The sequence below is a fragment of the Mus caroli genome, chromosome 11 (genome assembly GCF_900094665.2).
Source record: "Mus caroli chromosome 11, CAROLI_EIJ_v1.1, whole genome shotgun sequence".
NCBI lineage: Eukaryota > Metazoa > Chordata > Mammalia > Rodentia > Muridae > Mus > Mus caroli.
Genome location: NC_034580.1, coordinates 95,461,730 through 95,474,017, shown reverse-complemented (window position 1 = coordinate 95,474,017; position 12,288 = coordinate 95,461,730). Strand labels below are relative to the sequence as shown.

Genomic DNA, 12,288 nt, shown 5'->3' with positions numbered 1-12,288 from the left:
AGAAGAAGAAGAAGAAGAAGAAGAAGAAGAAGAAGAAGAAGAAGAAGAAGAAGAAGAAGAAGAAGAAGAAGAAGAAGAAGAAGAAGAAGAAGGTGGTAAAGGGCAATTTAAGACACTCAAAATTACGTGTAGCTTCCACATACACATATTTGTCACATGCACACACACACATACATACACACAGGTTGAGCTCTTATTGATGCTGAAAGCAATTTTCTCAGTGTAATTTTGAAAGTGAAATAGAAACTATGAAAAGTCAGACAACATGAAATTCCAGTTTACAGTAGAGATGAAATCCCTAGAGCCAATTTAAAGAAGTTCTGTCTCAAATGCTCATCTATCTAGTTCTGTACCAGAGGTTTTTACTCAGAGGGACTGTGGTTGAAACAGACATCACAGAATCATATTCCCCAGGTGCCAAAACTTTTAATTTTCATGAAATTGAGACTTTCCTAAATTAACAAGAGGATACAGAATCCATATAACCGAAAGTAAGATTTTTGCACTTTCCTTGGCTCTACTCCGAAGTATAATGGGTGAGGTTTCCCAGGGGACTGAAACATTACAGCCACACCCTCATTTCTCTCTCTGCTCTCCTTAATATAGGTAAGGACTGGGGTTGTAGGTTGGGGTACATCATTTATGTACCATGAACAATATCTTATAATTGATCTCCAACTTTGCAGGAAGGCAGGAAGGCAGGAAGGCAGGAAGGCAGGAAGGCAGGAAGGCAGGAAGGCAGGAAGGCAGGAAGGCAGGAAGGCAGGCAGGCAGGCAGGCAGGCAGGCAGGCAGGAAGGAAGGAAGGAAGGAAGGAAGGAAGGAAGGAAGGAAGGAAGGAAGGACAGCTTTTTAAAATGCATCTAAAGTGTAAATGAGAAAGCAAAGCTTATGTATCTGACTATCCACTCAGAGCATACATATCCAATCTCACCAACTAAGCAGGGTGAGGCATGGTTAGTGCTTGGCTACAGACCGCAAATTCTGGATGACCAAAGATCACAATTCAGATCTTGATAACCAGTTCATATTTTGGCTCAATTATTCTCATCAGTCTAAAAATGAATGCACACACTTTACATTCAGCATATACCTTTCCCTATGCCATGCAAGCATATGCTTCAAGCTCACAAAATTAAATTAAATTAAATTAAATTTAAAAAACCACTTCAAGATTGTTAACCACAATGACCATTTTCACAGTAGTTGGTAGCACAAACAAATACATGCAATTTAATAAGCTGTGATGTCCATTTGTAAGGTAGACCAGAGCAATCAATTTTCAAAATAAAACCCTATGGGAATATTAATATCTCTAATGACCTCTACCTATAATTACTGATGGTTCGATTCTTCTCTTTGGTTCCTTATTCATTCAAAAGGATAATGCTTACTATGGCCATTTGCTGAAATAAGAATTTTTATCCAAGCAGCATGTGGAAATGGCGTTAGTCCTGATTTAGTAACCTGAAGTTATCCTCCTTTTACGAGGCATAAAACTTCCTCCATAAATAATCAACACTAATGAGATGTTTGTAGGAAAACTGGCACCTGTAGCGCTAGAGAAAACATCGGTGTGTCCTGTAAATACCCATTTGAAGGGAGATATAAAAGTCTCAGGAGGCCAAAAGTCCTAGACCTTTGGAGACTAGGCGAGACCTAAGCAATACTACATCCAGTCTGTTCCTTCTCAGAAGATGGCTTCCGATGGCTCCCCTAGCTGCTGCTCTTCTGAGCCCTGTGCAGGGACTTCCGGCTGCGCAACTGCCTCATTCTGCCCCACTAACACAACTTGCCTCCCCAACACCTGTTCCACATCCAGATGTCAAACCCCGAGCTTCCTCTGCAGGGCTTCCCTCCCAGCCTGTTGCCTCTCACCATGCTACTTGGCTGGTGGCTGTAACAGTCCTTGCCTGGTGGGGAGCTGTGCATGGTGTGAGGAAGGATCGTTCAACAGTAATGAGAAGGAGACCATGCAGTTCCTGAATGACCGCCTGGCCAGCTATCTGGAGAGGGTGAGAAGCCTGGAAGAGAACAACGCAGAGCTGGAGTGCAGGATCCGAGAGCAATGCGAGCCCAATGCCCCTCTGGTCTGCCCCGATTATCAGCGGTACTTCGACACTATTGAAGAGCTCCAACAAAAGGTCGGGTGTCTCACTGCCTTAATGTTTCCCATTTCTGATTTCTCTCATAGCTATATGGGGGCAGGTTGCTTTGTGGATGTAAAACAAAGGAAAGAGGGATTCCCAGAGCTAGGTCAAATAATCAGTCTCATTCTCTGAGAATTACTGGGTGACTATAGAAATGTCACCTTGCTATAGACTTTGTCTACAGTGTGAGGGAAATTGAATTATGATATCTTCTAAAATCTGTTCTGCATGTATCATTGCATATTTATATTCTTTACCAGACAGGTATTGAATACCATCCATTTGAGTTCACCTAGTAATCGTTCTCTGTTTGTTGATGGCAAAATGCCCTACAGCACTTACAAAGGAAACGTAGAGCCACACAGATGGCTCTGCAGGGGTTAACAGCATTACACCACACATGAGCACCTGAGTTCAGATCCTAACACTCAGGTATGGCAGCTTGCAACCACTTAAAACATCATCTCTAGAGGAGCCAATGCCCTCTTCTTACTGCACAAGCCTACACTCTTACCAACACACACTCACACACATACGCTCACATGCTCATACACATACACTCTCACACACTCACATACACACATGCTCACATGCACATACAGTCTCAAATACACATACAAACTCTCTCTCTCTCTCTCACACACTCACACACACTCACATACACTTACACACACTCACATACACACATGCTCACATGCACATACAGTCTCAAATACACACACAGACCCTCTCTCTCTCTCTCTCTCTCTCTCTCTCTCTCTCNCACACACACACACACACATCTGCACATAATAAGAAAAACAAAATAAAATCTTTCCTTTTACGAAGAGAACCTCTTTTATTTCTGTATTTTGTTTCTAGGTTGGCACTGAATGTTTTTCTTTTCTTCATGTAGTGGTGTAGTTAATAGAAAACCTGGGTTGAAAGAGATGTTATGTTAACTTGGAAAGACTTCCATAAACTAGTGAATGGTGTGGCTATTAAAACAGATATGTGGGTTTCTCCTAAAGAGTTGTTCATTAAATGGTGACTTACCTCGTAGATATTGTGCACAAAGGCAGAGAATTCTAGACTTGCCGTTCAGGTGGACAACTGCAAACTGGCTGCCGATGATTTCAGGTCAAAGTAAGTCAAATTATGCTTATTTTTTAAGCCACATTGTATACAATCTACATGCTAAATTTTAAATTTAATTAGAAAATAATTTATAAAATTATAATTAATAATAATTAATGGCTTCCAGTGAGAGAGAAAATATTCTCTGCATAATATATTTTTTAACTGAGAATGATTGAACCTTGAGCTCACCAGCATTTGGAATGCAAGGGAAATTGAGGCACATGGCTCCCTGGAGTCCACGTGTCATCTTCCCCTGCACCCCAACACTTTTAGCCAACTAAGCCCCTCCCTTCCCTTTCTCCTGTCTGAAAGATATGAGAGTGAACTGTCCCTGCGCCAGCTGGTGGAGAACGACATCACTGGCCTTCGTGGAATCCTGGGTGAGCTGACCCTGTGCAAGTCAGATCTAGAGGCCCACGTGGAGTCTATGAAAGATGATCTGATTTGCCTTAAAAAAGGCCATGAAGAGGTGAGCGCTGGGCCAAAGACTATAGGAAGAGCTCTGCTGAGAGATCTCATGTGTATAAACTGAACAGGGACAAATACTGCCTAAGCTGGAACAGACCTAAAGACGGGCTCATTGCCCCAGCGTCTTTCAAGGTAGATGTGGTGCACAGCATGTATCATTATGTAAGATAACCCCCAGCAGTGCCAGGGAGGTGAGGCCACTCTTTCTCCTGCCATTGCTTGGGTGAAGAAGTAATTCGACTCGTGGTTTTCTCCATAAGCTCTATTGTATAAGAAGAAAATTGAGCTGATTAAACAGGCTGTGTATCCTATTCCAAAAGAGGGGTAAATAATCATGCAATATTTGGGATCATGTTTTCAGGTATTGGGCATTTATAATCGTGTTTGTATCATAAACTATGAAATACAGAATGATGTAACAAAGTAAAACAAACTTTACTCTGAATATTTTGATGGTAACAATAGCTGGCAATTATGGATACCTTAGCGTGGGTCATCAATTTTATAGATTCATTGTGTGTGTAGTAACTCTTCCCTGTCTCACAATAACCCTCTAGGAAAGGGTACACAATATTACACCCATTTTGCAGATGAAGAAGCTGAGACATTTAAACCTAATGGAAAGAGGGGATGGGAAAATGACTCAGCAATTAAGAGTGCCGATTGTTCTTCCAAAGGACCCAAGTTCAGTTTCTCGTACCCATCTCAAGGAGCTCACAACTGTCCCTAACTGTAGCTCCATGTGGCATACAGACACACTTAAATGTAAATTTTTAAAATCTTTCTTAAACAGAAGTAATGAGAAGAGATCTAACCAAGAGAACCTGAACTTTTACCCAATGTGCCAAAAATCAAAATGCAATGCTTTTTTCATCACATTAACATCACACACACACACAGCACTCTGACATTCTTCACTCCATTTCCACCCACAGGAGGTCAACCTGCTTCGTGAGCAGCTTGGCGATCGGCTCAGCGTGGAGCTGGACACTGCCCCCACTGTGGACCTCAACAAGGTCCTGGATGAGATGCGATGTCAATATGAGAGGGTGCTGGCCGACAACCGCAGGGATGCAGAGGAGTGGTTTGCTGCTCAGGTCAGTGATCTCGGTAAAGGACTGGCTTCCGGGAGGGTGCCCTGCCTGAGCTCGCTAATGGGGCCTTTGTTTCAGACAGAAGAGCTGAACCAGCAGCAAAAGTCCAGCGTGGAGCAGTTGGAGGGCTGCCAGACTGAGATGTTGGAGTTGAAGCGCAAGGCCAACACTCTGGAAATTGAGCTCCAGGCGCAGCAAACCCTGGTGCGTGGGATGAACAGTGCCAGCCTTTGTCAGCAGCATCCCAGAGATGCTATGCTCTTTGACAGAAGTCCAGGGAGATGCTCACAGTCCAGCAGCAGGTCTGGGTATTCAATTAGCCTAGCTGGCATTTCCCTCCCTTTCTTCACATATGTTACTTGTCCACAGTAGAAACAGAATGACAGATCAACAGGCTTTGTCGTCTCACCAGGGTGCCTCCCTGGCCCTCCTAAGCCTAAGCATGTCCCCAATACCATCAGCTAGAGACAAGAAAAGTCTCAGAACACAGTGGGACAGGGAGAGCTGAGCCAAAGGCCCTTAAGCTTAGCAACAGATTTTCCTTTCCTCTAATCGATGAACAGTTTTCCAGGTTCACCATAGTGTCTAAAACAAAAAACACATCAAGTTTCAAGTGGTCATATAACAGCTAAGACCTGTATATCACCATAGCCCTCCCCACCCACACAAGAACACCATGCAGTAAAAGTCATGTATACCAGGTCCCATTAGGCACTGTGGTACCAGTTGAGCTTCCTCCAAGGAGTTTACCTATATGAACGTCACCTGAGCATCCATCTAGGAGAGGCATGGTGTAATCTATGGCAGACACCTTCACTAGCCCAAGTGAACAGGTGGGGGAAAGCTAGGGTCAAAGGAAGTAAGTGCCAGAATGTGCTACAGTTCTCAGTAGAAACAGAATCCTCCTGGTGGTTGAACCCTGATCTTTGTACCAACACTGCGCAAATGCTCAGACTCAAGGGTTTCTTCCCAAATGATGACAACCCTCCTTGAGCTACCCAAAAAAGTTCTGGGTGACAATTGTTCTAATGATAGAAGCGACACATTTAAAGGCCTTGAGTTGCTTCTAGGCACTGTTCCAAATCCTCCCCAAGTGTCAGCTCATTTCACCTCCCCAGCCTCCCCATGACATAGGTACTTTGCATTCTCCATTGACTCTAGAATAAAACAGGCTCAGAGAAGCTAAGTAACTGGCCCTGAGGTCTCAGAGCTGGAAAGAGGTACATCAAGGGTCTGTCATAGGATCCTTCTGAGAAGGTTCTCCTCTTGCAGACGGAGTCTCTGGAGTGCACTGTGGCAGAAACCGAGGCCCAGTACAGCACGCAACTGGCCCAAATGCAGTGCCTAATTGACAGTGTGGAGCACCAGCTGGCTGAGATCCGCTGTGACCTGGAGCGTCAGAACCAGGAGTATCAGGTGCTGCTGGACACCAAGGCCCGGCTGGAGTGTGAGATCAACACGTACAGGGGCCTGCTGGAGAAGGAGGACAGCAGGCAAGTTACACAGACCCCCAGAGTCCCCCAGGAGAACCCTGTTTCCTCAAGGCCTGACCAAGGCCAATTCCATGTTTCGGGGTGTTCCTTTTCAAACAGTGAAAGAAAGGCGTGGCTAGGTAGCTCAGTGGGTATGTCAGTTACGTCTTTGTTTCTGTGAACATGGCCAAAGACAACTTGAGGAAGAGAGAGGCTTGCAGATGGGCAAGAGTATGTCATGCCTGCGCAGCATGGCAGCCAGCATCAGGCCTGACAGCAGGAAGTTTAGAGATAACAGGAAGTTTAGCCATCACATCTCCAACTGCAACACGGATGCAAGAAGAGTGAACTGAAAACCCACCCCCAGTCACGTACTTCCTCCAGCAAGGCTGCACTGCTGCCCCAAACAGTTCTGCCAACCAAGAACTAAATGCTCAAATAGCTGAGCCTATGGGGGGTGGGGGGGAGGAGATTTCTCATTCAAACTACCACTGTGGGTAAAGGTATTTCTTGCAGAGCCTTATGATGGAAATCAATCCCTGGAACCTACTTGGTGGAAGAAAAGACTCTAGAGGGTCTCCTCTGACACACACACACACAGTATAAAAAGAAAATTAAGTGAATAGCTGAGGCTAAGTTATGAAAAATGTTCTAAAATATCCTCAAATTCTGAAACAGAATGGTTTTCATAGATCACCTTTCCGCAAGAGGGAAATCAGGAGCACACGTGAGATAACAATTCACAAGCTAAAAAGAAGGAGTTGTGCAGCAATGTCTGCTGCAGTGAACTGAAGCAGCCATGGGCGGGGCTGTTCTGGGGCCAAAGATGGAATGGGCTAGAGTCAAATGCAAAGCCTCCGCTGAGGACAATTGGGAAGGCAGTCTCTGATGTTTCTGAGATGACTTGCTAACCAGCATTCTCTTACTAAACTTGGTTTGAATTGGTTTCCCCCAGACTCCCCTGCAATCCAGGCTCCAGAGCACCCATGCCGAACAGCACGTGTGAGCCTTGTTCAAACAGCACGTGTGAGCCGTGTTCAGCCTATGTGATTTGCACAGTTGAAAACTGCTGTGCATGACAATTAAATCTCCAGCACGGTGGATGAAAATCAAAACTGCTCAAGAAAGAAGTCGAGACCTGATCCTGGCTACACCCAACCTTGAGACACAGATCTGTCCCGGAGTCAGGACCTCAAACATGCTCCACCCAGTGCAGAAACAGAGATCTACTGGGATTTCAGATCCTGAAAATCTGCACTAAGCATCCCGGGTCTGTTGATCATAGCTTCTGCCTTAAGCTTGCTTTTGGTATTCTGGAAGCCCATGAAGCCTTCTTGCTAATCTCCAAATAAAACTTGTTTCACTTCTTTAGGGTGGTAAATGCAGTTTAGTGGTCAATGGCCTTGGCTATAATAGGCATTTAACAGAAGAGAAGTTGTCTAAACCCAGGACTGTAGTTTCAATTTGCCTAAACCCAGTCTGAAAATATCTTTACTCCTCAAACAGATTAAATAATCCATGAGAAATGTTGCATATATAAAATGATGGATGACTGTATCTTTCTCAGAAATAAATTAACATGTATTTTATGTTTAATTCTCGATGAATAAGGTTCTCCTATTTTTAACTTTTGCATATTAAAGGGAAATATACAGTTCAGGCCCACAAATGGCCAATATTTAGAAGGTACTTCTAGTTTTCATTCTTATAATTGGTTTTCTACGTAGGGATAATTATACTAAACAATTTATACAGTTTCATATTCTTTTCACTTATGTTACCAAAGCACTTTAATCCCAACTTAAAAGAAAACATTTTCTGTGTTCAACATTTTAGTGGTTGCATTATTTAATATATCATAAAGTACACCTAGGTTATAAAAATAATTACTCTCACGTAGATGCCATCATTAGCAGCTGTAATTTTAGCCCTCAAAAGAGAAAAACAAGTTCAAGACCAGGTTTGCATAGTGAAAACCTGAATCTTATGTCCACCGTGGGCTTTCAGGCTATACAGGGAGCTTCAAGGTTAGAGACTGTGGTTTAATAAAGAGAAGGGAACTCATAAAAAGACTAAATACACGTAGATTATATTAATATATAATTAATATAATATTGTTAATATATCAATTAAGTTAATATAATATATTAATTTTGAGAATTTCATACATGTGTTTTGATATGTGTCCCCCTAACTCCATGCAGACCCTTCCCACCTTGATGTTTTCTCTCTCTTTTTTTTAACCCACTTAATCCAATTCATATTATCCATATATTCTCCAGCATGGGGCCATCTACTGGAGCATAGTCTATCTACCAACAACTATACCCTTAAAGGAAACTGACTCTCCCTCCTGAATAAGTCCAAAGCTTTTCGGCTGTGGGTGGTGGCTCTTAAAGGAAACTGACTCTCCCTCCTGAATAAGTCCATAGCTTTTCGGCTGTGGGTGGTGGCCTGTGAGTCCCTCCTCACTCCATGACGAACTGTTGACTAGCGTGATCTTGTGTGGCATCTGCAGTTGATTCCAGTTCTCAAGTACAGCAGTCCTTTTGTGCTCAGAAAACACCATCTGCCCTGGACCTCTGGTTCTTGCAATCTTTTTGGCCTCTCTTTCACAATAGTCCCTGAGTCTTGGGGACAAATGCATGTTGTAGACATCTCATTTGCAGCTGAACATCCCTCTGAGATGTATCCTCTGCACTTTGACAAGGTGCATGTTTCTGAGTTAACCTCTACATACACTGCACAAAGAAACTTCTCTATGAGCTCTGGTAGTGGCACTTGTCAGTGGGTATACAAACACGAATCAAGAGGCTGGCTTAATACTATATCCACTTAGCAAAATGACAGCGGTAGCTATTCAAACTAGCCAGCAAGGGTGGAGCTTCTGGTCAGTACCAACATGATTTGTCTATGACCCGAGAGCAATGTCTAGTGTCTTTGGCAATAGAATCTTTTTTTTTCTTGGATTTTTGAGACAGGGTTTCTCTGTATAGCCCTGGCTGTCCTGAAACTCACTCTGTAGACCAGGCTGGCCTCGAACTCAGAAATCCACCTTCCTCTGTCTCCCAAGTACTGGGATTAAAGGTGTGCGCCACCACACCCGGCTTCTTTTTTTTTTTTTTATTTACTTATGTGTTTTTTTAATGTGTGAATGCTCTATCTGAATGCCTGCATTTCAGAAGAAAGCATCAAATCCCATTATAGATGGTTGTGCACCACCCTATGGATGATAGGAATTGAACTCAGGGCCTCTGGAAAAACAACCAGTGATCTTAACCTCTGAGCCATCTCTGTAGTCTGGTGACAGACTCATATCATCAAGTTCTAGGGAAATCCTGGAAGTTGACATGAAACAAATATAATACCCTGAAAGGCAGAGGAAGCCAGGACCAGCTGGAGATTGGAGTCTCAATGAATGGCATTGTGGTGGGACCCTTGGGTTTCCTTTTCTCCTCTCATATCCCAAAGCAGGAGCTGAAGAGATCAATATCCCTGTAGCATCAACAAGCACAAACCAGAAAAAGATGTCTCAGGGAAAAAACTTGGTCTCTCTAGATAAAGAACCAGAAAGGGGACCACCTAGAAAGACAGAAAACCTTTGGACACTAGCCACTCAACCCAAGCAAATGCTACAGGGGTAAAAGATCATTATGTTTGTTACCACGCCTACCAGGACAGACCTTCCCATCTTTCCAGGCCATAAACTTCCCCCTGGGAGTCAAGACAGAGAAGGCTGAGGAGGGGGTCTCAGGACTTTCATTTTCCCTGGGTAATACTGAGACCTCCCCTACTGCAGTGAAGACTATGAAGTGAGTTTGCACTTAATACCTCATTCTAGCTGTGAGAAATCCTCTTAAGGGTTGGTCTCCAAGGAAGCCTAGAGGAAAACAATAACAAAGGCACATAGAAGACAGTAGTAACAAGACGCTACCCACATAGCCAAGTAGTACCCAGGGAAGGAGCCAAATCTCAGCCTTCTGGCACTAAGGAAGAGACCTCCCTTTAGCTGTTAAAACAGGAAGTGGGGAGCCTGGGTCTCCACTCCTCTTTGGCAGCATGAGGTAGCATCTCCCTTCCCTTCCCTTCCCAAATAATGTCAGGGAAACATGTTTGAACCAGATTGAAATGACAGCCAGAGTCTCCGAATATAATATACCAATGTTCCACTGTCTATCAGAATTCACGTGTCCTTTCAGAAACCAGAAAAACATCAAGTCTAATGAAAAAGAACAAACAACAGATTCCAAGGCGCCCATGAGGGTGCTACAATAACCTGGTGAGGGATCCAAAAGAAGTTGTCACAGAAAAGCTCCTGTGACCGTGATCTGATTGGCTCTTTCAGCTAACAAAAAGCACAGGGATGTCTCAGTAAAGAAGACAGCAGGATGAGCCCAGGGAAATTTCCAGAACTGAAAAAACAAAAAAGCATTAACCCAAAATGTGAATCTCAGTGGATAGAGTCAAAGACCTTGATGTGCTGAAGAAAGAGCAGAAAATCTGATCACAGGGCAGAAAAAAAATGTCACCCAGCCTGAACAACAAACAGAAAATAATCCAGAAGCCCTGGAGCATTCTGGAGAACTTTAGAACCACTTTGTTTTATAAAAAAGATAAAGAAGCCAAGCCACAGATGTGTTTGGTGGAGACATAGGATGGTGCAGGGGAAGGGGGTGCCTCTGGGGACCCATGCTGAGGCATCCCTTCCCCTGAGATATGAGCCACATGAGGGCCACACAAAAGTATAGTACAAGGGCCACATAAGAGTATGGTATAGAGTAAAGTTTATTTAGGGCATGGGAAGGGGAGTTGAGGGGGGTAATAGAGACAGAGAAAATCAGAGAGAGAAAGAGAGAGAGAGAGAGAGAAGGAATAGAGGCCAGCCATGAACATATGGAGGCAGGAGGAGAATGAGAGAGAAGGGATAGTGGGGGAATAGGGGAAGAGAGCAAGAGAGAGAATGAGGATGGGGCAAGCAGCCCCTTTTATAGTGATTCAGGCATACCTGGCTGTTGCCAGGTAACTGTGGGGCAGAGCCTAGAAGAAATGCTAACAGGGACCATATCAGAAGATTTAAGCTTCATATCATGGAAGGAGTGGAAAGTGCTTGGCCAACTGTATTTAAAGAAATAAAAGTTAAAAATTTCCACATCTTACAAAGGTCAAACTGATAGATTCAAGAAGACAAGCTGACATCCAAAAGGATAAATTTAAAAATCAGAATCCACACAGGATGTGTGTGTGTGTGTGTGTGTGTGTGTGTGTGTGTGTGTGTGTGTGTGTGTACAGGTAATAGATGATAGATAGATAGATAGATAGATAGATAGATAGATAGATAGATAGATAGATAGATAGATGGATGGATGGATGGATGGATGGATGGATGGATGGATAGATAGATAGATAGATAGATAGATAGATAGATAGATAGATAGATAGATAGATAGATAGATAGATGAGAGACCTCTGAAAACCAAAGAGCAAACATTAAAATGAAAGAACCTAGAGAGAATAAAACTTTACCTATTGAAGAAAAACTGTTTAAACAACGACCGGTTTGACACCATAAGCCACTGGACTTGTCATGGAGGCAAATGCCTGAGAGGTACAGTTTAAAGTAGGAAAGATTAGTTTCTGATCCCAGGTGCAGAGTTTTCAGGCCATGGTCAGTTGATTCCGTTGCTTTGGGCCAGTAAGGCAGGATACCATGGGATGAGTATGCAGTAGAGGATGGTCAACTCATAGAGACCAGGAAGTGGAGAGACAGACAAACAGGAAGATGCCAAGGACAAGATACCTTTCAAAAGCACAGCATTGCCAGAGACTTCCTGTAACCAGACCTTACCTGCCTCTTCAAACTTGCCCCACTTCTCAAAAATCTCGAGACCACATGGGGTCCAAGCCTTTAACATCTTACAAAGGTCAGACTGGGGGACACTGCATATTCAAACCACTACAACCATGACACCAGTAGGAAGTGGCAACT

General features: G+C 43.5%; 1 protein-coding gene across 2 annotated transcripts; it reads left to right on the top strand.

The window, feature by feature from the left end:
- The first annotated feature begins 1,696 nt into the window (after positions 1 to 1,696).
- Positions 1,697 to 7,381, top strand: Krt40 (keratin 40). 2 transcript variants are annotated; one of them, XM_021177124.1, is made up of 7 exons: positions 1,697 to 2,143; positions 3,192 to 3,274; positions 3,581 to 3,737; positions 4,672 to 4,833; positions 4,909 to 5,034; positions 6,103 to 6,323; positions 7,258 to 7,381. In XM_021177124.1, exons 1-7 carry the CDS (start codon positions 1,697 to 1,699, stop codon positions 7,379 to 7,381), a joined length of 1,320 nt encoding a protein of 439 aa, XP_021032783.1. The 2 variants fall into 2 exon arrangements, with proteins under 2 accessions (XP_021032783.1, XP_021032784.1); XM_021177125.1 differs by lacking the exons at positions 3,192 to 3,274; positions 3,581 to 3,737.
- Positions 7,382 to 12,288: the final 4,907 nt, after the last annotated feature.